The sequence below is a fragment of the Folsomia candida genome, unplaced genomic scaffold (genome assembly GCF_002217175.1).
Source record: "Folsomia candida strain VU population unplaced genomic scaffold, ASM221717v1 Fcan01_Sc023, whole genome shotgun sequence".
NCBI lineage: Eukaryota > Metazoa > Arthropoda > Collembola > Entomobryomorpha > Isotomidae > Folsomia > Folsomia candida.
The window spans coordinates 1,086,355-1,114,216 of record NW_019091215.1 but is presented as its reverse complement, the minus strand read 5'-3'; the positions used below and the strand labels follow the sequence as shown (position 1 = coordinate 1,114,216).

Here is a 27,862-nt window from a genome sequence, read left to right as displayed (position 1 = left end):
TTCCATGTAAAAATGAAATTTGGTCACGTTGTGACGACTTTAGTGACGCACGAATCCGTCACTTTCGCCACTGTTCTCCTTGTAGGCGTCGAAAAAATCGTATACGGTCGTATCGTAGCTTATATTTGATACTAGGTTAAATATTTGGCATTTTCAACTGCGACACAGATCGAGGCGAGCACTAGAAAAATCTTTAAAAAATTATTTACGAATGAATTTGGCAGGCGAATTAATTTTACGGGTAAAGGAAACAAGACATCGATGAAAAACCTAAAACTATTGGAAGTCGTAAAAGGTGCTAAAATATATTCTAAAATGAAGAAAATTTTCTAATTGTTGGTCTCTATTTAATGTTTAATTGGATTGCAAATTTCAGAAACCGTGCGAAACGTCTTTACGGTTGAGTCCGTTCCCGATCCCAAAAATCCCAGCGGCCGTATTCCCACCGATGATATAATTCAAACTGCAGCAATGAATTGGTTTCGTTCTTCAAAAAGTAGGTGCAACGACGACGCTCCCTCGGGAATTGCATCATAATCATGGATCGAGATGGAAAATCACCGAGAAACATTAGGCGAATAATTGCAAAACGGGTTAGAGAGAATCTCACTCGTGCAAAAAACATACCTGCTATTAGTAATAATCTTGTAAATTTAGATATATGTGATTCTGTCGTTGAGGATAGCGATTCAGGTAGTAATATTAGCAATAATGATAGAAGCAGTAATGTTATCCATAATAGTGACGAGCCATTAGTTTCCGATTCACTAAGCGACAATGGTGTAGTAGAAAATGATAGGAATATTTTAGATTTAACACGGGACTTGAGGGACTGGTCGCTTCGACATAACATAACGGGAGTAGCTTTAAACGATCTTCTACGCATATTTAACTTTTATCAAGAATTTAGATTTCTTCCATTGGATAGTAGGACATTGCTTAAAAACTCAATTAAATACTCTATGAAAACTATCGGTCAGGGTCAATATGCACACTTTGATGTTATTCAAAATATAAAACGGCAAATAGATTCCAATTGTATTCTTGCTTCTGGTAGCGAAATTAAATTAAACCTTATATTTAGTTTTGATGGATTGCCCATTTCTAAGAGTAACAGTAACCAGTTTTGGCCAATTCAAGCAAAGTGTGAAGAAAGTACGTACGGCGTATTTGTCGTGGGTTTATTTTATGGCAAGACAAAACCAGAAAGTATTGACGAATACTTGATGGATTTGATAGCAGAGTTAAAAAGTTTGCGAGTTGGGATTAGTTACAATAATTTGAAAATATTTTGTAAGGTTTCATTAATAAAAGCTGATGCGCCAGCCAGGAGTTTTTTAAAGCAATGTAAAAGTCATAATGCATACAATGGATGCGAGAAATGTATAGATCCAGGTTTCTGGAAGGGACGTGTAATTTTCAGAACATTCGATAGTCCACTTAGGACAGATCAAGATTTTTATGTTCAAAAAGATAAACACCACCATGTAGGCATTTCCCCGTTTACGGAGCTTAAAATTTTGATGATTTCTTCGGTTCCTCTTGACTACATGCACCTCATTTGCTTAGGTGTGGTTAGAAAACTATTAAGAAGTTGGGTAAAAGGTCCATTGCCATTTAAATTATCTTCTCGTGATATTTCAACTTTATCAAGTAAATTAGTATTATTTTCGCATAGTTGCCCTAAAGAATTTTGTCGTAAGCCGAGGTCAGTAAAAGAGTTAGATATATGGAAAGCGACAGAGTTTAGAACTTTTCTTCTTTATACAGGACCCGTCGCTTTAAAAGGATTATTGTCGCCGAAAAAGTATACACATTTTTTAAATCTTTGCGTAGCAGTCACGATTCTTATAACTACCAAGGCGCAAGCAAATAATTGGAACGATTATGCACGATAGCTTTTATTGAAGTTTGTTAAAAATGTTCCCAATTTATATGAAGAAGAGTTCTTATCATATAATATGCATTCTCTTATACATATTAGTGATGACGCTTTAAAGCATGGCCCGTTAGATTCTTTTAGTGCTTTCGATTTCGAAAATAATATGCAAGTAATAAAGCGCTCGCTACGAGCTCACTATATACCTTTTGAGCAAACTGTGAATCGCACTGCTGAGAGAGAAAATCATAAGTACCAGTCCCCTGTGAATTTAAATAGACACTGTATTATAAAATCGAACGGAAAAGATCATTGTTTTATATTAAAGGATGGGAAAGTAGTTGTTATAAGTAGTATAAGTAAAGATAAAAAACATATAAATTGTAGAAAATTCAAACACTCGGACAACTTGTTCACTTGTCCGTGTGAAAGTAAAATTTTAGGAATAATTAAAGTTAGCAAATTATCAAATAGCGTAACCATAATAGGTATTAATGATATTGATAAGAAATGTTGGTTACTCCCGTCGGATAAAATAGATGAAAACATTTGCATTCCCTTGTATAATGTAACAATATAATTTTTGTTATGAAATAAATGATTTTGATAAAAATTAATAATTCGTGTTATTTGACTGCAGTAATTGCATGGAGTTTAACTGCAAGTTTTGCATCAAATTATTCGTTTCTTTTGCGCAATATTCTATGCTATAAATTGCATTAATTTGACGGTTATTTCTACGCAATATTCTTGAGGCTAAATTGCATGAATATGACTGTCAATTCTATGCAATATTGACAGTTTATTTTACGTTAAATATCTAGTATCTTTTCACGGGTTTTTGCCGGCCATCAGTTGCTGCAATTTAACCGTATGACTTTTGCGTAAAAGTGATAGCCTTTGTTGATCGGGACCGGAGCTATCGAATTATTCTTGTCTGTCCGTCTCTCTGTTAACGAATTTTTTGCATGAATTTATGCTAATTAAAAATCTTGACCATTATTGAATAAATTATGCGCACCACATGTGACGAACAATCCGTGGCGGAGATGGTACGAATTAATTGTGCAAATAGATCGAGAAAGTACTACAATTTTGGAATAGGGAACACTGTTAATATAGAACAATTGGTTGTCCAAAATGATGCGAAACAATTTGGGGAATCGATGCAAAACGCACTAAAACTGCAGAATAACTGATGAAAATAATTACAAAAACTTGACAATGCTATTTCATTGTCTTGACAAAAATGGAAATTATGTAAAAATTGGATATTTATTTGGGCACCTGATTCTAAATGATTGCAATATTTCCGTTGCAACTGACAGATTTTGCAAGGTGAGAGTTAGCTGAAAATGAAAGTTGGCATATGAAGAGCTGTAAATTTACGATGGAATAAAGTTTTCCTTCAAGTTTTGGAGATGATAAATTTGGTGGCAAAATCTTTGGCAGCAAAAATGCGATAGCTTACGTATCTATTTACAACACTGGCACCTATGTACTTTGACTTGCATTTATTTTTCTGCATTTGGATTATATTTACAAAATAATTTATTTTTTTGTAAATTAACTTATTTAATTATATAATTATGTCCAATGTTTATCAATTGAGTAAGAATTTGCTTACTTGTGGAATTAATGTATTTTTTGCTGGATCTATTTTTGCTTAAATTAATAACGTTAGGTTGGCATATATTAATAATCATTGCATTGCATTTTCGTTCAGCACATGAAATTACATCGCGAAATATTTCTGAACACAATTTTGTGGTATAATTTTATTTATTTTCTCACATAATTCATTTACATAATTGAACAAAGATTATGCGAATTTAATAAATATTTAATGTGCAATATTTAGTATTATAATTGAATAAAGGATATAATCAACAAATTACATATGTAAATATAGCATATATACAGGGTGGTTTAAATGTTTTGCTACATAGTGAAAATTGAAGATCCCTAATATGTAAATATGTAAATATACATTTTCTGCAAGTACAATTCCGTTCACCGACAATGACCTGTTGCCATGAACACTTCAGTGAGAAAAGCTTTAACTGGTTTGTTGATGCAACGTAAATGCAATTTAATTTGCAATTTAATTTAAATTTTTTGATGATATTAACGACATGGAAAAAAATATATCTGACCATCCCGTATACGATTCAACTAAATAAACACAACGCAATATATAATCCATTTAGATATTAATACATACAGATTCTAAGTTAAATTTTGTCTTCCATCGTGTCTTTATGAAGCATTGACTGAATCATGCACCTGCACGCTTGACCGTAAATAAAAAAATACTTCTCCACTTATGTGTATAGTCACCATTATAACACGTAAGTGGAAATGCAAACATTTCCAAACTTAACTAAAGGATAAACGTGTTATAATTTATGTTGTAACAAAATTGAAGTTTATCTTTTGGATATTTAAATATATTACTCTTCTGCGTGACAGAAGACACAAACTAGGAAAATAAACGTGCTACAATTATGACATTGAAATGTTTCGCTGTGCATTCTTGTGGATCGTTTAATATCCTGCGGAACACTAATGAGCCAGCATTTCTGATCACACAAATTGTAGGAGGAGTGGCAACCTATTCCGAGCAACAAAGGTTACAGTGGAGGGAGTACATACTCATTTATGTAAATTTACATAATTGGGCATAGTTTGGGGTCAATCGTTACGTCAAATGTTGCGAGAGTTTTACTTTCTTTGAAAATTAAAATAAATTGTTGGACAGGTACTATTATACAATTAATATTGGACCTGAAAATGTATGGAAATTTCCATATTTATATTTGTTCAGCACCGCCACTTGAATTACATCCTAAGACAGAAGGCCACGCAGCGTCTGTTTTAAAATTCATAAAATCACAGACATCCCAAAGCATCACAGACGAAACCAAATTTTATCGGGAAGCTTTTAACGGATGGAAATTATATGCTCCAAAATGCAGGACATATACCTATATCGATTGACATTTACATTCTTCAAATTATAAAGACAAACATCAAAGACATGGTGGTATATGGAGGAAAAACCTCAACGGACCACTGCATAATATTTGAATTACCTACCGATTTTTTTCTAATTATAGTATTTCATTCTAGACCAAGTTACATTTTGGAATTCTTATGTTGTCCCCTGTAAATATACATTTTTTTACAAGAACAATTAGTGTTCAGGACAATTAACTATAGCAATAAACATTTTAGATAGAAAAGCTTTAACTTGTGGAATTTGGTGTTTATCTCAACACCATTCCAGGCTAAGTATATCTGGCTATCCTGAGTACCATTCAGCAAAACCAATGCAATATTTGGTTCAATTGGACAATTAATGGATTATTCATACTCTCATATTATGTTAAACGTTTGCCTTCCATTGTTTCAATAAGAATCATTGACAGGACCATGAAACATCCACCATTGGAAGTAAAGAATAAGCATCCCTCCATTTAAATAGTCAGAATTATACCGTTTTGTGCCCTACGAGGCCTCGCTGCTGTTTACCAAAATTGCTAGGGAAGCGGTAGCACAATTCATGCCGAACTTGTTGTCCGAGACTAAAGTCCAGGCAGAAGAAATTCATTTAAGGGGTCATAGCTTGGGGTCAATTGCAATGTCGCATGCTGCGAGGATAACCTGTTTTTCAGGGTTACTCACCTTGCCACCCAAAATTAATCACTTAACAGGTATTATTAATTGTGCCTTTCTAATCACATTTTATAGTTCTGGACGCGTCAATTATATTGTAGAATGAATATAAATGTTAAACATGTATTTATTGTTGCAGGATCCGAAGTATACATTTCAACAAAATCCATTAGTACAAAGAGCGTTCGTTAAACAAAAATATTTCGTGTATCCCTTTTACTTTAAATAGTATGACGTATGTATCTAAGGACCAAAGACTTATTTTTTTTTAGAAACCGAGTAAACATGTAGAAAGAGGACTAACCCAACCTGACTGAAATATTTAAAACTAATTTTCACAGCCCGCTGAATAAATTGCTTATTTTAATGATGTTTAAAATGAATGTCTTGCATATTTGTGTTCTTTTTTGTGCGTATCAATTGGACTACGAACGTCTGGCATTCCATCATAACTTGCATCTGTGCGAATTATTGCCCCCTCTTGGGATAAAAGAGTGACTTAATTGATTTAGATGTTAACAAATTGATTAAACTCTCCAACCTCTCGCTATGCTAGTTTTTCCATAGAAGAATAGTACTTCCTCTTATCACAGATAATTCATGCAGTGGCTCAATCTTCTTTGCAAAGTTAAAGCTATGTACTTACGAAATTAGTTGAAAAATTCAACAATTTTTGCCTTATGGCCAGATTTTGGAGGCTTAATTTGTTTGATGGTGCGGATATGCGATTCGCTACGTCTAATAACTTCCAGATCTTACCTCCTTCATTAACACGCAAAATGAGTATTTAAATAGTTTTAGCGCTAGATTCTCTAAAAGCATTCGTTTGATTATCTCCTCTGTCTTAGGCAAATAGTCGTCGTATGTTTTAGCGGGACTTATAATGCCGTCAAAATAATTATTACATATTTCCGGGGGAAATTAAGTTGTTCCTTCGGTTAAACCATGGTTCAAACAAGACATATAATATCCCAGTATTCCACGTCAGAATTTTTCAAAATCTTCTCCTGTAAATATACATTATTTACACGGAAAATAACGGTCTACGATCAATACCTCTAGTTGTAAACTCTGTAGCTAGTAAAACGCTAATTTGTTGGAGAGGTCGAACTTAAGAACGCTGGTACATCCGCCCATTGAATTTATACTTGTTAACTAGTATGTTGATAGGACAATTATGTCAAAAAATGTTAGTAAATCTTTTTCCTCCCGGGCTGGGTAGTGTGGCTCTGTTTATGCTACATATAAAGGTGTAATAAAGATCACTAAAATATCTCTTCTATTTTGCGTAAATTATCCTTGCTTGTTTTAGCTGGGCTTAGGATATCATCGAAATAATTTTTACATGTCTCTTGGGAACCTCAGTTAATTAAGTCGTTCCATGGTTACTATAAGACATAATATACTAGTGTTGCAAGTCGGAATTTTCAGAAACCATCTCCCTGCAAATATACGTTTTTACACGGAAAATTACGGTCAACGACGAGTACCCATAGTCGTAAACACTTTGGCTAGAAAGAGGCTAATTGGTAAGGTTAGTTTGTTTGTCTTAATGCCAAGCTACAGCACATACAAGACTATCCTTGGTATGATTCAACTAACAATGGAACCTTTTTTCAAGCTACAGCGGGATTGACTAACGAGTTATATCAAAAAATCAAACAAAAAATTGTGAATCACATTTGTATGAAAAAGATTAATACACTTCGGAACTGAAGGTGCTTATCATTCCGTTGAATGGTCCTTCTGAAGAAAAATATTATTGGCCAAAGTAACCATATGCAACATGGTTTTCGCCTCGTGGAGAGAATATGAAGAAAAGATTTGTTACAAAATTGAACTTTGCCGGCAATAATTTTCTTTGGAGGGGCCATTCAACGAAAAGATAAGCGTCAGGTTACGCCTAATTTTTGGCTTGAATTTTAAATATAATTCGCTAAACAATCTCGGTGCAGCTTGAAAAGGTCCCATTGTAAGCTAACTGTCAGGAGTAGCAGTGGGTGTGGGTGATGGTATGTACGTTCGCGGCAGCGACCGTGAGCCTCCGTAAGCAGTGATGCTACAGCGGATAAAGTACATATGTACATGTGCATGTAGATGCAAGAGATGACAATAACACACGACTCAACTCCGCCATTGCTCACGGAGAACTAGAACTTTATTGGGGAACGAGTCCCTGCAACGAGAGGGGTTACGCAGCCACACTGCTGAGTGACACTTCTCTACCCCCCTCTTAAAATTATTTGTTAAACAAATAATTAAATATAATATAATAAAGCTTTTCCAACAAAAGTTGTACTTTTTTTTACAAAGGTAAGCATAATTCATATAATTCGAACATGTCGTATCTACTCGACCCTACTGACTTCATCTACAGCACCCCTTAGTTTTTCCTCCTTCTCATGTAGGCGTCGCACGACGCATGTCACAACTACAAATAACCCACAGCAACTCAATATTTGGGTGTTTTGAGACTACCGTATACCTACTACTATTACATACTACATACGAACCACATGAGGCTAAATAACATATGTGCAGACAACATTTGTCGCAAAACTCACCACAAAAATCAATAGCCAAGCGTGGCATAATAACCTAATAATTACAACCATCACTACAACATATACACCAAACAATGGTGGCTTAGCATATACATACTGCTTATGACGTTACTATGTGGTTACTCCTACCACCAACCTACTACTAGTATCCCCACGCAGTAATTCCTACACTTTCACATACGCTTTGCCTTAAAGTTAATACTTACAACACAATTAAGTAACTATTGTGATATTCAACACCCTTCAGACATGAACTGTGTACACAAGTGACTAACGCGTTACATGTTTATAATATTCGGACAAGTGCGAAGTAATATATCATACACATACAGTGTTAGTAGTGCCTTAAGGACGCATTCAACCGCCACAAATTCCACACATTTTAATTAACTAATTACAACTCTACCATTACAACTATTGTATCCAGTGCCTTAACCTCATAATTACCCAAATTGTTGACAGTGTCGAACTTAGGTGCTAAACGTGACAACTTAAAGTACATACTTTCATCATCGCATTTTCTCGTGCTGGACTCGATGGTGTTTTGTACACAATCGCACTTACGTGATTCTGCTGCATTTATGGATATCAATGACGATGTGATATTTGAAGAACCTTCACTTAAGTTATCTTTGGACTTATTAGATTCCAATAACCAATATATATTAAGTAAATAAGGCTGATGCAAGGTACATCCGAACCTCCTAATTACCATTTAGGACATGCCCAAGGCCATGTTGACTTTTATGTTAACATGCGTGAGCAACCTGGCTGTTGCTTACGCTATCCCAGCAACGGAATAACCACTTATGCACATTTATGATACCAGTTTCATTAATAATTATTCGTACATTTTGCTTTAAAAAGTTAGAGGCTGCTTTTTTAGAGGCTGTGATATTATCAGGTATTCATGATGGTAAATCATCAAAAAAGGTAGAATACCAGATGGGTTTAAACCACTCACAATTTAAAGTACCCACAATTCAGATTATATTATATTATACTATGGACTTTTCAGTCACATTGCATACTATACAAATTTATTAAATATTGTCGTGGGATCTGAAAGATACATTTCTACGGAATCCCTTACTATCAAGAGCGTCCATTAAACATAAATACTCCGTGTATTCCTTTTAGTCTAAATAGTACGACTTAATACCTATTTTTGTTCCAGAAATGAAGTAAACATGTTGAAAGGGGACTAACCGATGTAACCTGACTGAAATATTTACAACTACATTTTACACCCCGATGAATATATTGTTGACTTTAATGTTTGCTTAAAATCAATGTCTTGAGTGGTTCTGATCTTTTTTTGCGAGTTTAACTCGCTTTAAAGCTGTCAAGAAAAGCGTGTAAAAAAATTGTCATAAGCCATGACCTGTCATTTGTCTTATTATCAAATAAGTCTAATTTGAATTATAATTATATGCATGCACATAGTATGTACATATATGTAACCTAATAGACTAGTAAATCAGCTTATACATATGGATAATCTATATTTCAAAATATTCACGTAGCCAAATTTATACCATCTTCCATGGCCAAGTCGGTTATGAATGTCTCATCGTACTACCCAACCAGAACCAAGTATTTAACAACCTACTACGGAAATAACGCTAAAACCTCTACCCCGCCCGCGTATTTGATTTGATTGAGAGAGACCAATTATTCAGTAAATAGTGTAGCCGTAAAATGTGTTTTATGTCACGGCTCCTCTCGATGTAAGTAGCTATATATAAGAAATGCATATTTGTGTAATGGAAAAATGCATACGCGTCCCTGGAGAAAACAGCTTCTCGGGATGAAGAAGGTGTTTTGCCCAGAGGCGAATTCCAGGTACTGGAATTATGCATCCACATCTTCTTCGTAAATAGTCTTTGTTCAGTCTTAAGCCTCGATTGAGTCCTATATAAAGCTTGTTTCCTTTTTGTCATCTTTCACACAAGAACTATAACACCATAGACAATTTTTTCATCATAAGTCCATCCCGCATCTCATAAAAGAACTGCAAGAAATAGTCGAATAAATTCTTCGCTCTAGACATATCAATGTGAATCCTAGACATTTTGTAAAATTTCCATAACCGCTGAGCAAGTACATGCAAAATTGTGGCATCTTTTTGTAAAATTTCTTGGATACGGCTTCTCGATACAATGGATATAACCGTATTAAATTGCTCTACACTATAAAATTAATTAAGTATACGTTTTCTATGTATGAAATAAAAAGTTAGTGGTCAGCTTATAAATTAAAACCTCGAATGGAGAGACTGTCTTTTCGGACGTAATTGAGTATCATAGTGGAGAGATTCCTGTTGCTAATAGCATTGAGCAATTCGGAAACTTAATGGCCTCGGTTGTAATTTATTTACATAACCGATGAGCAAGTTCCAGCAAAAATGTGCAATTTTATAATAACATTTCTTGGGTTAAGCGTATCGATTCAATTGATACAACCAAATTAAATTGTTATGTACTATAAAATTAATTAACTGAACGTTTTCTGTGATATGCACATTTATCTGTATTTATATTTCCCAATAGTTCAAAAGAATTCAAAATGTTTTGACACACCTGCTAAAACTTTTTTTGTCGATGCCTTGATTACCTACCGTATAGTAATAAATATATTGTTGCGTCATGAAAAATATAATCAAGATTGAATTACTATACACAATTCCAGATTGGATGAATAATAAAAATAATTCTAGCCCTTAAACCTTAGGAACAGCTTTCCTACAATAAGTACAGACGGGGTATAATAATGGAAATTTGCCACATATTTCTTTTCTCCGGAGTACGTAATATTACTGTAATATTTGGTAACCTAAGTAGAAAATTTAAAGATTTATATCGATTAACTTACTCAAACCTGGCCTCGTTAACACAAAGACCAGCCTGGATGGATTTAAAGTAATTGTGGTGAAAACATCAAAGAGCCTAAAATTGTTCCGTTTTTCAATACAGATGCTGAGAGGTTTGTGGAATTCGGAAAATAAAATGGACGAGACTTAGACAGATACAAAAGGTAAAAGAACAGAATAATGCATTGGAAAATGTGGTTCTTAGTATTTTAATAAAGCCTCATGTGCAGAACATATATGCAAATTCCGTAGGGTGCCTGCTTACGTGGGACTATTATCCATACGGAGCAATATTACTTCACAGCCCTTCCCTTAGAGAATTACAAGATATTAAACTAATAAGAAACGAAGTTGGAAAATACTTGCCTATGTAAATTAACACTTATATCCTCCAAATAATAAAGAAAAATATAATTGACATGGTCGTCTACGGGAGGAAAACCTCAACCTACCATTGTGTATTATTTAAATTAACAACTAATTTTTCCTCAATTTGAATATATTTCATTTCAGACCAAGTTAGACTAAATGGTAGGTGACTCAGCTAAAAATTTAACAAACTAAGCACTATGCGATATTTCCACGAACAATACCGTCGTTCAACCACAAGTAATATTCCAGAATTGCATTTTTGAATTTTTCTAAATCGTCCCAGGTAAATATACATTTTTGCGAGGACAATTAAGATCTACGACAATTACATGTAGTCATAGACGCTTTAGATAGAAAAGCGCTAATTGGTAGGGTTTATTTATTTGTCTCAATGGCACGCTAAATCCAACAAACAAGGCTATTCTGGCTATGATTCAACTAAACCAACCCAATATTTAATTCTGTTCGAGAAATTAATTAAATGTATCCATACGTCATGTCGAGGCCTTGTTTCTTTTTGGGTGATCAGGTATATAATCAGTGGAATACGATGATGGCAAAGCCACCTCCCACAATCCAGGTTTAATCCTGATTGGTTGTTGACAACCAATCAACGAGAGTCTCACTCGGACTCACGCGTTTAATTGGTTGTCCCAGGATTACACCTGGATTGTGGGAGGTGGCCTTGCCATCTTGGTATTCCACACTGTACATAATTCCGGTTTGTATTGGCCCGATATGTAGTAGTGGTAAGTTTTATAGCTCATCTATGGATGGGCCACACTCTTCAGTTGGATATCGAGATAGAAAATCGGCGCAAGTGTTATGAGATCCTTTCACATCTTTAGTTGCAATGATATTATGGTCTAATAAAGTAAATGCATATCTTGCCAATCATAATTCATGAAGTGGCACGATATTTTTAACAAAATTATCTATGTACTTCCGAAAATAGTTAAAAAACGCGACCATTTTCTTGGACAACCTTAGACCATGCAAAATTGTTACCAACAATAACTTGTTCCAAAGAAGACGTACTACTCCAGTATTACATTTAGGAACTTTTATATTAACAAAATTAAATCTTTTCTTTCCTGTAAAGATACACTAATTACAAGGAAAATTATTGTGCCTAAAAATTACTTATTTGCCATACACAATTTCTATAGTAAAAACGCCGACTGGCTTAATAAGCTTTAGGATGGAATAACCAATGTATCATGTAAATAAGGCTGTGGTACGTGCGTGGATACCTCCTCGTCACCATTTTGAACATGCCCAACGCCATCACTGAAGGGTACATGTCTTATTATATTATTAATAGAGGTTAATGATTGCTTTCCCAACAAACCTCCAACAAAGCGAATGACTGTGAAAACGCATTATCATTCATACTATTATCGTATCCAACAAACGAAACTATATGACCTGACATTCCTCTACGATTGGCTGACCCAGACCCGGATATTTGCGTGGTAAACGAGTTGAGTTTACGAAAGTTGTGGGGGTAGCTGTAACGAATTTCCTCCCGAATAATTATTTTTTGGCTTCCCGAATGATCACAATTGTGGTCATCGAAACGCCCCGCAGCAACGCCAAACATAGTTACCGTTTCTCCTCGGCTAAGGGTTAACTTTTGTTTTCTGCCCTTTGTCTAAGTAAGATCATGGTGACCCGAAGCGGACAAAATTATTTAGATTACAGCACTAGCCAGCTTTACACGATACATAGTGTTAAAAAGTGTTAAAAATTTAGCACGAATGTGAAGATGAAATTGTTTTAAACAATTAAATAACCGGCATGTCAAAAGTTTGAAGAATGAATTAAGAAAGGTCGTTAATCAGGCAAAATATGTATGAGCTACAAAATTGCTTTCCAGCTGAATTAACTAATTATTGTCTGAAATGGACCAAAAATTTTGAAGTCACACATAACAACAAAGTTTAAAATCCTAGTAGTTTTTATAATTCAGTACAAATACCAGGTATTTTTTTAAGATATAACGATTTAAAGACTTTGTGATTCGATAAATTTGGATCGTTTTGTGTTACGCACGATTTAGTTTGCTTTAAGCCGGACAAGATTATGCAAAATTCTGTTGTATGACTTAACCTAATATTTGTCTCTTAACCTAATTAGAACTAGATGGCGCATTGTAAAGTGAATACGAACGATGTCCTGGTGATTGTTGTCCCATTTTTAATACAGTCTTCCCATTGTAACTGCATTGGTGTTGCACACTATTCCAGACACAATTTTAATCTATAAAGTTTATGAATTACACAAATTACTAATCGGTAACAAAACTCCAGCCACAGAATATGTTACAATTTAAGTACATATCTTACTCACCAAAATAAGTAGTGTTCCTTTAATGAAATAAATGTAATCGCGATCTAAACTTGAATCCAAATTTTGCAATGGAGAGGTCCAGATTCATTTTTGAATACTGAAATTACATAAATTATTTTATTTTGACTTGAAATAACTGAAATCACACGTTTTTACGCATTAAACCCCAGTTTTCGCAAATTTGGAGCTCAAAATTATATACCAATTAATTTCTTACAAACAATTGTGTGCCTTCAATCTTACATAATTCATTTCCGAATCCGAATTTGACTAGTGTAACCTGTTTTTTGAACAGCAACCTATATTATTACGGAAGAACATTAGAATTGCACGTTTCAACATATTACACCTATTTACATATTTCTGCAATGAAATAAGAACAAATTCATTTCTGTTACTTGTACCTTCTTAATCGACCAATTTCACTAAATAAGGTCTTTCACAGGTTGACCAGTTCCCGTCACAAGGACCTAAATTAATAGAGAACGACAATATCGAATATAATTCAAAATTATGCTTTACAATATGCAAAATATGTGTAAAATTTATGCCAATTGCAAATATTCTTACCACAAATAACGCGTAAACCTAACTTCTCCAGTTGTCCTACTACACCACAGTCAACCACCCCTACGCAATCACCCCCCCCCCCACACTTTACCTCGACTTGTAAAAACCTTACATTTTCCAAAAATTTTGTCATGATAAAAGCAAGGATACAAGATAACTGGCTGTTTCTATGTGAAAATAGAGATGATATACAATTTGGTCATGACAAAGTCACATGTGGAGTAAAATGTGTGCACTTAACGACTGGATGGAAAGTACAATCTGCACCAAAAACTATACCACGACGTAATTCTCTTCATCATGCATTGGCACGTTCATCAATGATGACATCGTTTTGCTTTTTCACCGTAAGTTCCCACTAATCATGTGGCAACAAGCTTATCAAATTAAATTGTGACATCAGAAAATTCCGCTGATATTTTATGGTCACGTTACTTACGCACCAACCTCTCGACACAAGTGGGTTATCGCAGTTTAGTTGCATCCTCGGTATGTAAACTTTCCGTCATGATATGCATGCAGTCATTCCACAAATACATAAATATACTATGTATTTATGTACGCGAAATAATGCAAGTATTTAGGACATACACAAAGCATGAGACAAAATTAAATGATATCCAGGATCCCTCGTTGTTAGTACCGGTTATCCAATTTTTTATTTGACATGGCTTCAATTATCGCATTGTTTCCAGTACAAAATGCTTGTTGATATATGTACGTTTGTACATATATAAATATTTTTGTATATATGTAAATATTCACAACTAGACACAATTTTAGAAATATATTTCTATTATATTATTATTATTCAATTATATTTCTATGATGAACAATTTCCAAAAAACAGCTAAACGTAAGGTTTTCATTCAACTTTTCAAGTTGAATGATCCACGATTACATTATCCGAACCGCATAATGTGTTCTAAGTTATTTAATAACACTTTATTTTATTTTGACCCGAAAATAATTCAACTGTGTGACATGAACTTATTAACAGACTCATGCAAACAAACTCATGAACTAAATTTAATAATTTTCACGTCGAAATAAAATAAACTGGTATCAAACAATTTAGACCCCCTCATGCGGTTCAGCTTATGTAATGGTGGATCGATTGGAACTCTTGTAACAAACGGAACTATATTGATGCATGTATGAATAAATTTGTCAAATTAGTTCATAGAGTGATAATGCAAGCGGTACCTTATCACTGTACACATATCGTTGCCAAAAAGATTTCTCGGTTGTAAAAATATTTACATAACATAACATTCATGCATACCAGTATAAACTAAAGTACAATTTACAAAAGTACAAATAAAGCTTTAAGGTGGGCTTCGCTGAGTCATTCCCGCGCGTCTTATTCCACCCCATATGTCATGTCTGCTTATGGAGAACTTAAAATTAACCTTTAGGCGTTAATACATTATGTATTCAATGAAATTTAAATGTTATTACCTTAAAATATTCTATATTTTTAACTTAACAAAACCGTAGCTTAGATTTTTGGAAAACATATTCCTTCCTCAATATTTTATTGCCCCTCACAGGAAGGGAATTTTTTCCAAAAATCTAAGCTACGGTTTTGTTAAGTTAAAAATATAGAATATTTTAATGTAATAACATTTAAATTTCATTGAATATTAAGGCCTGCAAGTTAATTTTAAGTTCTCCATAAGGAAACATGACACATGGGGCGGAATAAGACCCGCTGGAATAACTCACCCAAGCCCACCTTAAAAATAAATCCTTATAATTTGGGTGGTACTATGCTTTCAAAAAGTCAAAATTCCTTCAATTTTTAACCCGAGTCAGGGCTTATGGAACCGTTATGTCCGTCCGTCTGTCTGTCCGGCACGATAGAGCCAAAACGGCTGAACCGATTGACTTGAAATTTGTACCATATGCATATTGGACAAAGTTAGGAAACGAGTTCGAAGATGGGCGAAATCGGTCCAGTGGTTGACCGGTGGGGGTCATCGGAGTGGGTGGGGTAGTATGCATCAAAATTTCAAAATTGTCGTAGAAAGTTCAAATTTGGTACAGTGGTTGCTAATGGCACCTAATGCAAGAATATGACTTCAGATTGGAAAAATTTTTATCTGGAGTGACCCTATGGGGTGACCCATACCGATTTTTAGAAAGTGGTTTAAAAAGATGAAATTTAATACGGTGATACTTAATGGCTTCTCATGAAATAATATGAAGTTAAAAGTTTGCAAAGTGCAACCAAAATGACACTGGGGGACCCATACCGTTTTTAAAAGTTGTTATTTTCATCTGAAACTTGGTATGGAGGCTAAAAACCACTTCTGGACTATATACAGCTTTATGTCGGTCAATTCGGACAAAAATTTAGAAGCGGGCTCTGACTTATTGAGTCAGGGACTATGTCCCTGACTCGGGCTATATGGAGTCTGCACTGTAGGTTTTTTCTATCTCAGTTTCGGTATATTTTTCTGAGGCATGTAAACAACCTCTGCCAGATGACCTATCAAAATTTTGTTGCACCAGTTTTTTCAAATGGACAAGAACCATGATGTAAAAAGATGAGTATGTATTGTTTTTGCGTAAACTTCGTAAATATTTTGTCACACTATTCATGAGGCTGCAGTGACATTGGAATATGGCTAACAGTTTATAGTCAAATTGATTAATTGTTTATTAATAAGCTTCTCAATAAAATGCTAATTGGTACAAATTAAATCCAAACAAAAATATTTCCAATAATAATCAATTATAACAAACTCTGGACAAAGGACTAAATTTCACAAATCGTTCCTACTCACACAGCGTCGCGAACTTAAGGTCGCACACCTCATCGTTCATACAATGAGCGCTCTGCACCGCGCCGGGAAATACCTTCCTCACACTGACACAATTCTCATGTCCCCCCATGTTGTCTGGTTGACCATTACCAGCCGGGTAAAACTGTGCTACCCGAGTCCCAACCCCATCCCATAAGAAGTCACCTTCATGACCCAAATCGTTCCCGGCCGTCCAATAGTTCGTGTCATCCGGTAATCCTTTATTAAACCGGGTGACCGGTAATTAATTTTAAATTTTTATTCGAATTTTAAATATGTCACCACAAAATTTTACCAGCTAAACGGATCCTTTCCAAAATGCAGTCATACTTCTCTTGAGTTTCTACGGTGGCTAATTTTAATCCATGGTTGGTACAGACAGTCTTCGCTTGCCCCCAGGTGACCTATTTAGCATGCATGAAGGGTGTTGATTTAATTCGTCCCGAGTTCTCCTGTCAATATTTGAAAACTTGCTTCTCAACAACGGTGAAGAACTTTAGGCAATTTTTTGTTACAGACACTACTCGGTCTTGCAATGAACTCTATATTTTGAGTTTGTACTAATTTTCATAAATGTGTGTCAGGTTCGGAAAATCATTAACCTCTCCATAAAATTGTGCACAATAGTCAAACGCCATTATTTTTAACCAATCAACTTACGCGTGTTCCATCGTAAGTTATGTAATACTTAATACTAATTGCAAACCCTATTAAAAAATAGAAAGACGCCCTGGATCTTAATAAGTTTGCAAGAATTTGTAACCCTATCTCGCATTAAATTATTTGTAAAATTTGACGACGATTTCACAATTAACAAATTTTATCGACTTAATGCACAATGCTGTTACGGACTGCTTGAATTACCCTTTTTTGAAACCACTAATTTTTCTACTTACCGCCGTGTAAAACACGGTAACGGCACACTTGGCTTTTTCTGGTCTTTTAACTTCACAAATATAAGCTTCTGCATTCGAATTTGGTCTGAGCTCCATGTGATATCGTCTCGAAGAATCGTGGGAAAATACGAGTTGGTCCACCTTCCTGGGTGGCGAAGTAACCAGAATGTGCTGGATAACTGGTGCGGTCATGATTTCATTGCTCTCCTTCCAGTAGTATCCGTCTATGGCGTCGTACACGCCACCCGTCCAATAAAGCAGACCTGTGTAACAAGTGTCTTAAAATTCTGATAAGGTGCAGTTAAATATCCACCACACAGTTTTCAGTCTGAAATGGTCAATTTCTACTTGTGATTAGGCATTCAATATAATTGTTAGCATTTAACCGCAAAACTATTTTCCAGACCAAAAGGGTGTTCATTCGACCCGATTTTGATTTTCGATATTAGAAAACTTGCACCTCAAAAAAGGGTCAAAATCGAAGTTTTTTTTTATTGGAGAAACATTGCTAATTCGTCTTTCTAAAATTTGCATTAATCATGTCCTTAACTCTATTGTTATGGCCTGGTGCTAATTTTTTTAAATCCCTGTAAGGTTAAAGAAACAATTGGGGCGAATTATATTTATCAACACCCTTTATTCTCACCTTTCAGCGCGCACACAGAAATACGCGGGACATTAGTTACTACATAGTGGGGTCATAAGTTCTCGTGAATGCATTTCCGGTAATAAATCCCAAAGTATTAGAGCTATCTGTTCGAAATTTTTATGGATTAACAAGGTATTAATATTGTTTAGAAATCATAACTTCTTTGTCAAGATTTCGTCCACGGGCAATTAGACAAGACATAACTCGTGACGGCCACAGGTCGATCGTGGTACGCGCCAATTTTCGTGCCAAAAGTATTTCAGACTTTTCACCGTTGGCAAAAAATTTAATAGAAAAAAAGGCCAGATATTTGTTGTACAGAAGTCTGACATCCGTTTAAGTATGCGGAAGTCAATACGAAGTCATCACCGTGGTGTGAATGGGAGCAAGTTGGCTGGAGAAATGAAATCTCTGTTTTTTACCGCAAAGGGTACAAGTTGAAGCCAAAAATTATTTTCAGAGTGTCCTAGAGACAAACGTTAATAACCTGAACCCTGGACCCTCCGAAAATCGCCATTGGACCTTTCAACAAGAATCTGCTCATGCGCAAGGTGCAAAATTGTCCAAAACTGGCTTCAGACGAATTTTCATGACTTTTTTTCATCCGTAGAACGGTGGTCAGTATCTGCAGACCTTAATCCCCTAAATTATGACTGGTGGTCAAAATTATAGGTACAAGTATGCTCTAAATTTCACCCAAGTGTGGAAGGGCTGAGGTCGCACTTACTGAAGATCTGGCGCTTTTCCCAGGAAATCCGTGCGTGCCGCGATCGAGCAGTTTTCGCCACGACTTATGTCTTGTGTACAAGCCCATGGAGGAAATTGTGAAAACGAAGTTATGATTTCTAAACAAGATTAATACCTTGTTCATCCACAAAAATTTCTATCAGATAGCTCTAATACTTTGGGCTTTATCACCGGAAATGCATTCACGGGAACTTATGGTCGGACTATGTACATATATTTTCGTTGAAAATTACGTAATGATAATGTCAACTTTTACTAGTTTTATACATATATTTTAAAAATAACCTTCTGGTCATTTTAAGCCTAACCCTTAGCTGCTTACTACAGTACCCATCTGAATGCACATTGGTCGGACAATTATTGATGAAGAAATCACTGGTCACATTCTCACCTGCCCCGTACTGGTCCAACCATCTATTTACGGCGTCCATTTCAGCAACATCCCCAAATTCAACTAACGATCCTCCGCCATGTGCTGCAAAAACGGCCTCACAATCGCGTTCCGCGTCAATTGGGACTTTCTATAAATACGTAAAAAAGTTTCCCACTAATCATAAAAGATTTTTGCTAATTTATATTAAATGGAAATTAAATTATGAATAGTACAATCTAACCGAATTAAAAGTGACGTAATAGTCAACTTCATCATATTTCCCGCCCTTCCCCAACCTTCCATACGTTCCGAGAAACGTATAATCTGCAAATTTAAAAAATAGGAAACTTAATCAACAAAATCTATCCACTTTTTGAAAAAAAGAACTTTTTTTTACAAGATACGACTTACATGTTTCTTTAGGGATTACGGCCGATTCAAGCTGTGCCACACCCCATAAAACCATCAGCAAACCTAACTTTGACGCCATTTTAATTCCCTGTTTATTAATTGAAATATAAAAGTTGATTAATCACAAATTTTGCATTGATTCCCCTTAAATACTGTTTCCCAATCTTGCCATGTAATCCTGACCTGGTTCAGAGTAACTTGATTGCTTTTACATTTTTCCGCAATCAATTTGGATTATTCATTTTTCAAGAATTTGAATCAATTGGGATTATATTTGCACAGTTGTGTACATATGTGTACAAAATTTATACATTGCTCATTTACCAAGAATTGGACGAAATTCGGTCATATGCGATAACCATGTCGGCATTTAAGCCATAAATATTTCGCAGAAAGTATAAAATGGGTCAAATCAGATGAAATGATATTACCCACTAATTCGTATGGGGCCGTTCATGAATTATACGTATAAGCCGAGAGGGGGATTGGGTTTTACGGCTTGAATGATATCATGTTTATCTATATACCTATGTACATATAAATTTAAAGGCAGGGGGCTCTAGAAAATCCTGATCTTGCGTTATGCACATAATATATGAACAGCCCCTACACGCAAACCGAACTGTATGGAAGCTTCACCTATGTATGTAGATAAAAGTTTTTATCACAGTGTCATGCAAACATACATAAATAAATATCCTGATTATGCAATACCATTTCACAAGGTAAAATTTACTCCACTCTTGGACCAAGAAACCCCCAGAAAATTAGGTGTGTATGTGTGTAGATGGCTGATACATATTTACGAAAGTAACACCTGTCTTCGATTTAAATTGGACCACAAATTAGTGCGTTTCCAAAGAAGCCCATGTAGTCATGGAAATAACTTGTCAGTCTGTCTACCATTCTGTCCTTGTGTACCCATCTTAGCTTTACAACGAATTCTAATTTTGACATGCCGCCTACGCCAATGTGTTTTTAATGTTTTAAGCACTACACTCTTAGCAAAATGGTATTGAATCATAACCAAACGGAGTGCATATATGACTTAACCGGAGCTGTGATAACCGGCAACACCGCATAGTGAAAAATATACACAGTTGTGGTGATGAAAACTCACTATCAACCAGGGAAGAAATTATCACCAAATCAATACCATCACGGAGTGTATATATGACTTCACCACTTTGCCAAGAGTGTAAGTTATGTAGGCTTTGTTGGTCATGAGGTTGGTAATGTTGGAATGTCTTTTTATCAAGTACAATAAACAAATAAGCTTAACCCTTAAAAATTGTAGATGCTACCTTGAAACTTCAAAGTTAAAAAGTATTTAATGGGAAGTTTTGAAGCAGGGTTACAAGTGATATATATCACTGACTAGGGATACCTTTTCTATGATAGTTGAAAAATGAGTTCTAATTTAACTTTTTGCATGCACCATGATATGTTTTGATTGCAAAGTGCAAAAATTTTTCTGCAAAACCAATTTGCTAATTTTTTAGTAGCCTTCAAAGTTGGCGAAAGTGGGGGCGGAATAGGCAGAGTGGGAGCGGGTGGAGATGGGGGCGGTCGTGCCCCCCACTATACATTAACCACCTGTGACGGTCATCATTATCTGTGTGACCCAAGGAAATCCATCAGTAACTTATGTTTGATAAATTTAGTAACTTATGCTTACTTGAAATTTAATTAATTGTAAGAAAATTCAGTTAAGTGAATGAAAAAAATTGATGCATGTTGATGGCATTGTGCGAAGTGGTAAGATCAGTTTTCCCAGTTTGCGCACCAAATACTTAAATCCTATTGTTATTTTAGTCATCTGCTCTTTCTCTTTTGTTAAAAATTCTCTGAAAATTGTTCAATTAAGTAATCATATTAGCAATTACCACTCTAAATATGGCGAAAATCATTAAAGTGTGCCAATTGTTACTAGAATTAGTAAAACTAAAATACGACACCGCTGGAGTACCCGCTGGATAATTGACAGTGGCTTAAATCTTAACGACTTAGCAAGTGAAGGACTGATTTTATTAAAAAATTTACTTAATTTTTCAACTAGTACATGTGAAACGCTCGATGCATTGGAAATTTCCAGTGACGATGAAATTGACATTTACGGTGGCAGTGCAGCTCAAACCGACACAATTTCCGAAGAATCATCATCGCAGGAATGGGAGATTGAAAGTAATAATAGTTTATAATAATTATAATCTCGAAGAAAGGATAAAGATTTAAAGTTTTACGACAGTGTTAAGTCAAATAAATTGTTTAAAACTAGACGACGTTTCCCTAAAATATCAACTTATGCAACAATTTCTCGGATGAAGACGTACATCGACCAGAATGGCAACAATCTGAAGAAGTTAAAAGATATAGAAGATTTTGTATTCGAAAGATTTAATTTTGCAAGAGAATCTCTAATACACATTGGTGAAGTGGATTTAAAACGCTGGAGAATTATAAAATCTAAAGAATTATCTTTGCCATTCAAACCTAGTTCAACTTGGGTCCATAATTTTAAGATTAAACATAGAATTGTGTCGCGAAAAATAACCAGATCATAATTACCGTAACAGGTGGTGGTAGTGTATAGCGAGGGATACGACCGCCCCCATCTCCACACACTCCCACTCTGCCTATTCCACCCCCACTTTCGCCAACTTTGAAGGCTATTAAAAAATTAGCAAATTGGTTTTGCAGAAAAATTTTTGCACTTTGTAATCAAAACATATCATGGTGCATACGAAAAGTTAAATTAGAACTCATTTTTCAACTATCATAGAAAGGGTATCCCTAGTGAGTGAGATTTAGTGAGATTTGGTGATATATATCAATCATCTCACTTGGGGCTGAGTGAGAAATATGACAAATAATGAGATAAACCTGTAGTTCATGACCCCGTCCGCTAGGTGGCGCTAGTCCATGGCTCATAAATCTCACTAAATCTCATATTTCTCACGTCTCACTATTTCTCATTATATCTCACTGAGATGAGATTTGTGAAGGTGAGATGACATTTCTGCAACCCTGTTTTGAAGCCTAAAAAACTGGTTAGAATGATGCTACATAATAGTCAAACAAACTTAGTCCTACAGGGGATTGGGCCAAATGCTTATGTATGTATACTTGACGTAAAATGTATATGAACGCTCATGCATTAAAAATCAGTGAATAGCGTTTACAAATTGTAGATTAATTAATACACAAATTTAATTAGTATTTCAAATTTAGCATTAAAATAAAATATGTAAGGAGCTTATGGTAATTCAAGAAATGTTGAAACAATTTTGGTAATTAGAAATTCGTGCTCTGCTCACTAATAATAATAATAATGATAGGATTAAATGAACATAAGAGCTGCCCGCATATTGTAAGTGTCAGGACGTTTTGACCTGCAGGAAATGAATGCATGAATCAAATGTAATGAAACTTTTGTGCAATACTGACGATGAGTATGCCAAGGTTTTTTCATCCTTCAGTGGTCCAAATATACCTTCCCTACCGGTGGAGAGAATACTTTGTCGTGCACATCTCATGAGCGCTTTGCCACTCGTTTCACCAAAGTCTATGACGAATTTCTCTATAACCTGCCTAAATTTTTCAAAATTTTTTGGTGTCCTTTTTTCATGAGAGTATTATTTCTTAATTTCTGTCCAAAATCATTCAATGGGTCGACACTGAGGTACCTTTGGAGCGCAGTCTTTCTTATCGCCGAAATCAACTTTTTCCCCTTGGAGGTACCCGATCATTATTTTGGTATTGTGGCACGTACCCATGTTCGGCCAAAATAAAACGTGTTTGTCTTTGATAGGGGGGTCAATCTCTTGATGATACACTCTTTTAAATAAAGGTCAAACTTCATGTTCTTGGTGGAAGCGAATGGATTTGAGACGCTCCCATTTTTGTCGATCGCCAGCCATTTTATGCATTTCACTGGAAATTTTTCTTGGTTTTGAATTTATATTTCGAACAAACGTCATTTTTACTCTACATGAGTAGAACTTTACACGATTGATGCTTCGAGGTCAACGGGGCAGTGGTTTTTATTATCCACGACGACAAACTTCTGGGAATCAGTTTCAACATTTTCTCATCAATTTTTTCAAAATTTGCTTTAGCTCAGGCTTTTTTATCTTCACTCTATTTTGGCGCGGTTTTCGTGTTGTAAATTTTGAAGCCCATCTTATTGGCTTTGATCTTGCCCAGATATGTTTTCGAAATTTTTAGTTGTCTGGGTGCAACCCCCACGGACCTGTTGGGGTTTTCTATAAAAGTTTTTTCACGTTTCTCGTGCGTGTTTTGGTCTGCTGGCAAACAGGTCGACAAGGCCAAATTTTATATTTTGAATTTTCACTATCCTTAGATACGTATAGTGTATGATTAATTTTGTCCGGTTCATCCCTGGACGGATAAAGTGGTCTCGAGCCTTTTTCTAATCCGAGATAATCACTTTTTCGCACCAGTGGCAAACTAATTTTTCACTTCGTCTAAATTTTGTGCTGTCATTTTTTAACGAATTGAGATAATCAAATTCTGTTTTCGGTTTTTGAAAGCTTATCCAATTTGCCAATTTGTATGCCTTTTACATATGCAAAATTAACTGCTAACTCGTTGAACCAATAGAGGGAACCTTGACACTTTCAATATGCGGGCAACTCTTAATCGTCGAGACGTTGAAAATTAGTTGCACTTGGCCACTAGTAATAGATTTAACGTGTATTTATGGTGAGCTTGTCTAACTCGCTAAGCAGGCGGGAACCTGTCCTGCAGCAGGACATGTCTTGCGATGGCGCCGGAGACTCGTCGCCAACCAGAGCTTTTGGCCACAAACTTCACATTCGTAGTTTGGTGAAGCATTGTGGCGCCGTACATCCTGGTCTAAATCGGTTTTTGCCGTAGGCCTCTTCTGGTTCCAGGATGAACACTTCTCGGTTCTCGGGTGGACTCGTTTCCACGTGACGTTTCAACGGTGTCGCGTGCCTCTCGTCACAAGATGGAGGGGATAAATTGCTGTGAAATTCGTTTTTTAAAACATAATTTTTATATGCCTATGATCTTAAGCTTAATACTAAGGGCGGATTTTTCGCAGGAAACGATAAATTCTTGTTTTGTATTAAATTACGCTCTCACTTGAATTACTTGAATTTAAGTACAACTTGTATGAAAAGGGAGAGTTTCTTCAAGCACAATGTTATGTAGTTGCTTATTATAAACTTTTTCAAGCGAAAACTCCATCCTGAGTACAAGGCTTTAACGGATACCTATAAATGTTGAAATATTTCGAAAATTGGAAGGGCTTAAAATTTTTAGGACGTGCTACGATTACAATGTTTGAAACATTTCTGACATCTAATTAATCAGTTTGGTTATTCATTCTATAATGTATCGCCTGGAAGAAGTACATAAAATTAGTTATTAGTTTTTGTTAACTTACATGATCGTGCGTGGATTTTAACTCAGCCAGAATTTCTTCCAGGCTGGCGATGCATTCGGTACCAATACAGGGATCAGCACTGCGACCAGCGGAGATGCCACTATCTCGGCGATCTGCTGAAATGCAAAGAAACCCGCGGTGTCAAATATTTGCTGTAAATCTATGAGAAAAAGGGCGATATCAAATTTACACTAATTACATTTAGCACACTATACAGACACAAACACCTATCTAAAAGCCCCCTTCACGGATGTCATGTGCTTAAAAAATTAGTAGATATGTACCTAAATAACCAATGTGAGTGTGTGAATTCTGGCACCTTGTCCATAACTGCAAAAAATCCAATACGCCTGAAATTCAAAGATCAACACGCCATCTACGGGTTTAACCATTATATGACACTTCAATATGCACATTTTCCGCCAAGTGAAGCTTATTTTTTCCTTCGTGAAAGATACAGCGCCTTGTGATCAATGAAATCGGATTAATGATTATCTACAATTAGCTATTGGTCCTAGAAATTTAGGGATTAAGGATTGAGATTAAGGATTAATTCACTCCTGAAATTATGATTAATTTGGGGATAAAATTGATCACCGGAATACGGGATTAGTATAGTGGACTAAATATTTTTCTTAACTTCTTTTGATTGAGAATTAAAAATTAGAAATGAAAAATCTATAATTGAGCACTTGGATTACGGATTAATTAATCCCCAACCTCTATCCCGGATTAAGCAGGTTCTAGAAACAAATCGTACCTCGAACACAACCATTCCTTTGCAGGTGTCTTTTTCTGCCACACAAAAAGGCCTTCCAAAAAAACAAGGTAAATTTCCAAAATTAGTCTTACCTTCCAGTCTGCCGGCCAGAATTTTTTTCTCCTTCGCCTCCTCCGCGTCAAACATCTTCCACGCAATAATTCCCGCCAATACGACCAGTGCAATGAGGAGAAGGTAGATCGACCATGCGAAAAAATTTAACATAGCGTAGAGCCGCTGCTCCACCGGGGTCGATTTGAACGAGACTTGACCCCCCAAACCGCCCAGAATCGGCCAATAATTCGCCACCATCATACCCACCGTCACGGCCATGAAGACATACATGACGGTGTTGAATTTGCCAATTTTCTCAACATTTTGAACTTCCATCTCCAACCTCGTTTTGACACCCTGCAAAAAATTTGGATTGCGATGTCGAATATTTTATTGTTTTTGAAATTTATGTAATTGGTGATGGATCAAAAGTAAAAATCGGGTTTATGTATTAGTTTCACTATTAATAGCAGGGGAGGCCTCGCAACGTGTGGTGACATATTTGGACCAAACTGGTATTAATCGCTTGCAAATTTAATTCCATACTTATTTGTTTATAATGATTGAAAAATTTATTAACTTATCAGGTATTAAGTTTGCATTAAATGCGTACACAAAATATGAATTATTAGCTGGCTATATTAATTCAGCAATATAAATATTTAAATCCTGTGTTAATTATGTGGTTTTGTGTGTCGTATTTTTGCATATATACATATATTTATTTAGCTGACTCAAAATAGTAGTTGAGTTTTAAACATTGCAATAATGGGCGTATCAAATGACTTGTATGTATTTAGCGTAGATGTTATTTATAATTTTGAAACGTGACACCATTTGAATTAGTGATGTTTTGTGATTACATAATTGTGAAATACGTTTTGTTATCGGGATATAATAAATCTGCAAAAAACACATCGCTAAACTCCCTTATTATATAAATAGGGAATTTAGCGATGTGTTTCTGAAGATTTATTACCTGAAAAAATCGAACTGTTTTATAACCGAACCGATTTATATTGTAGAGTCGCGTAAATATTTTTTTACAACGGTCTTCACCAAGAGTTTTCTCATTTTTGCTCTTCAACTTGTTTCGACATTTTTTAAATTCTCAAAAAAAAGCAAGAAAAAGTCGAATCTTCGGTCCTCAAGCAACTTTCGATGAAGACTGTTTTCGAATATATTGACTGGTCTCTGCACAAAAATCTCGCACTGTGCGATTTATTTTTAATTTGGGCTCCTCCCCCACCGCGACGCGGAACAGAATATAAAAGCAAGCCTGTTACAGTCAGACTCTGCAAAATCGCCTCTACAAACGCCGAGAATCTTATCTAAATCAATTTCTTGACTCCGGCCAGATTCCGTTTTTCATTATTGTAACTCCATATTAACGTTACAAGATATCAAAACTACAAAAATATAGCAACCATGCAAAAATATG

The 27,862-nt window shown here is 35.4% G+C and overlaps 2 protein-coding genes and 2 long non-coding RNA genes across 4 annotated transcripts; 1 reads left to right on the top strand and 3 right to left on the bottom strand.

Annotated features, from left to right (window-relative positions):
• The first annotated feature begins 181 nt into the window (after positions 1-181).
• LOC118438626 lies at positions 182-2,206 on the top strand. The gene is made up of 2 exons (XM_035859163.1): positions 182-295; positions 377-2,206. The coding sequence occupies exon 2, from the start codon at positions 540-542 to the stop codon at positions 1,896-1,898; it is 1,359 nt and encodes a 452-aa protein (XP_035715056.1). The 5' UTR covers positions 182-295; positions 377-539; the 3' UTR covers positions 1,899-2,206.
• A 10,207-nt stretch (positions 2,207-12,413) lies between these two features.
• Positions 12,414-14,539, bottom strand: LOC110858930. The gene is made up of 5 exons (XR_002548778.2): positions 14,288-14,539; positions 14,122-14,187; positions 13,961-14,016; positions 13,718-13,814; positions 12,414-13,627 (listed from the first exon to the last, which is right to left on the bottom strand). It is a non-coding gene; the product is annotated as an uncharacterized LOC110858930 (long non-coding RNA).
• A 2,388-nt stretch (positions 14,540-16,927) lies between these two features.
• Positions 16,928-20,311, bottom strand: LOC110858941. The gene is made up of 6 exons (XM_022107820.2): positions 20,174-20,311; positions 20,004-20,086; positions 19,781-19,910; positions 17,994-18,256; positions 17,393-17,501; positions 16,928-17,316 (listed from the first exon to the last, which is right to left on the bottom strand). Exons 1-6 carry the CDS (start codon positions 20,250-20,252, stop codon positions 17,072-17,074), a joined length of 909 nt encoding a protein of 302 aa, XP_021963512.1. The 5' UTR covers positions 20,253-20,311; the 3' UTR covers positions 16,928-17,071.
• A 3,117-nt stretch (positions 20,312-23,428) lies between these two features.
• Positions 23,429-26,869, bottom strand: LOC118438581. Its single transcript, XR_004836926.1, has 4 exons — positions 26,460-26,869; positions 25,892-25,937; positions 25,608-25,720; positions 23,429-25,183 (listed from the first exon to the last, which is right to left on the bottom strand). It is a non-coding gene; the product is annotated as an uncharacterized LOC118438581 (long non-coding RNA).
• Positions 26,870-27,862: the final 993 nt, after the last annotated feature.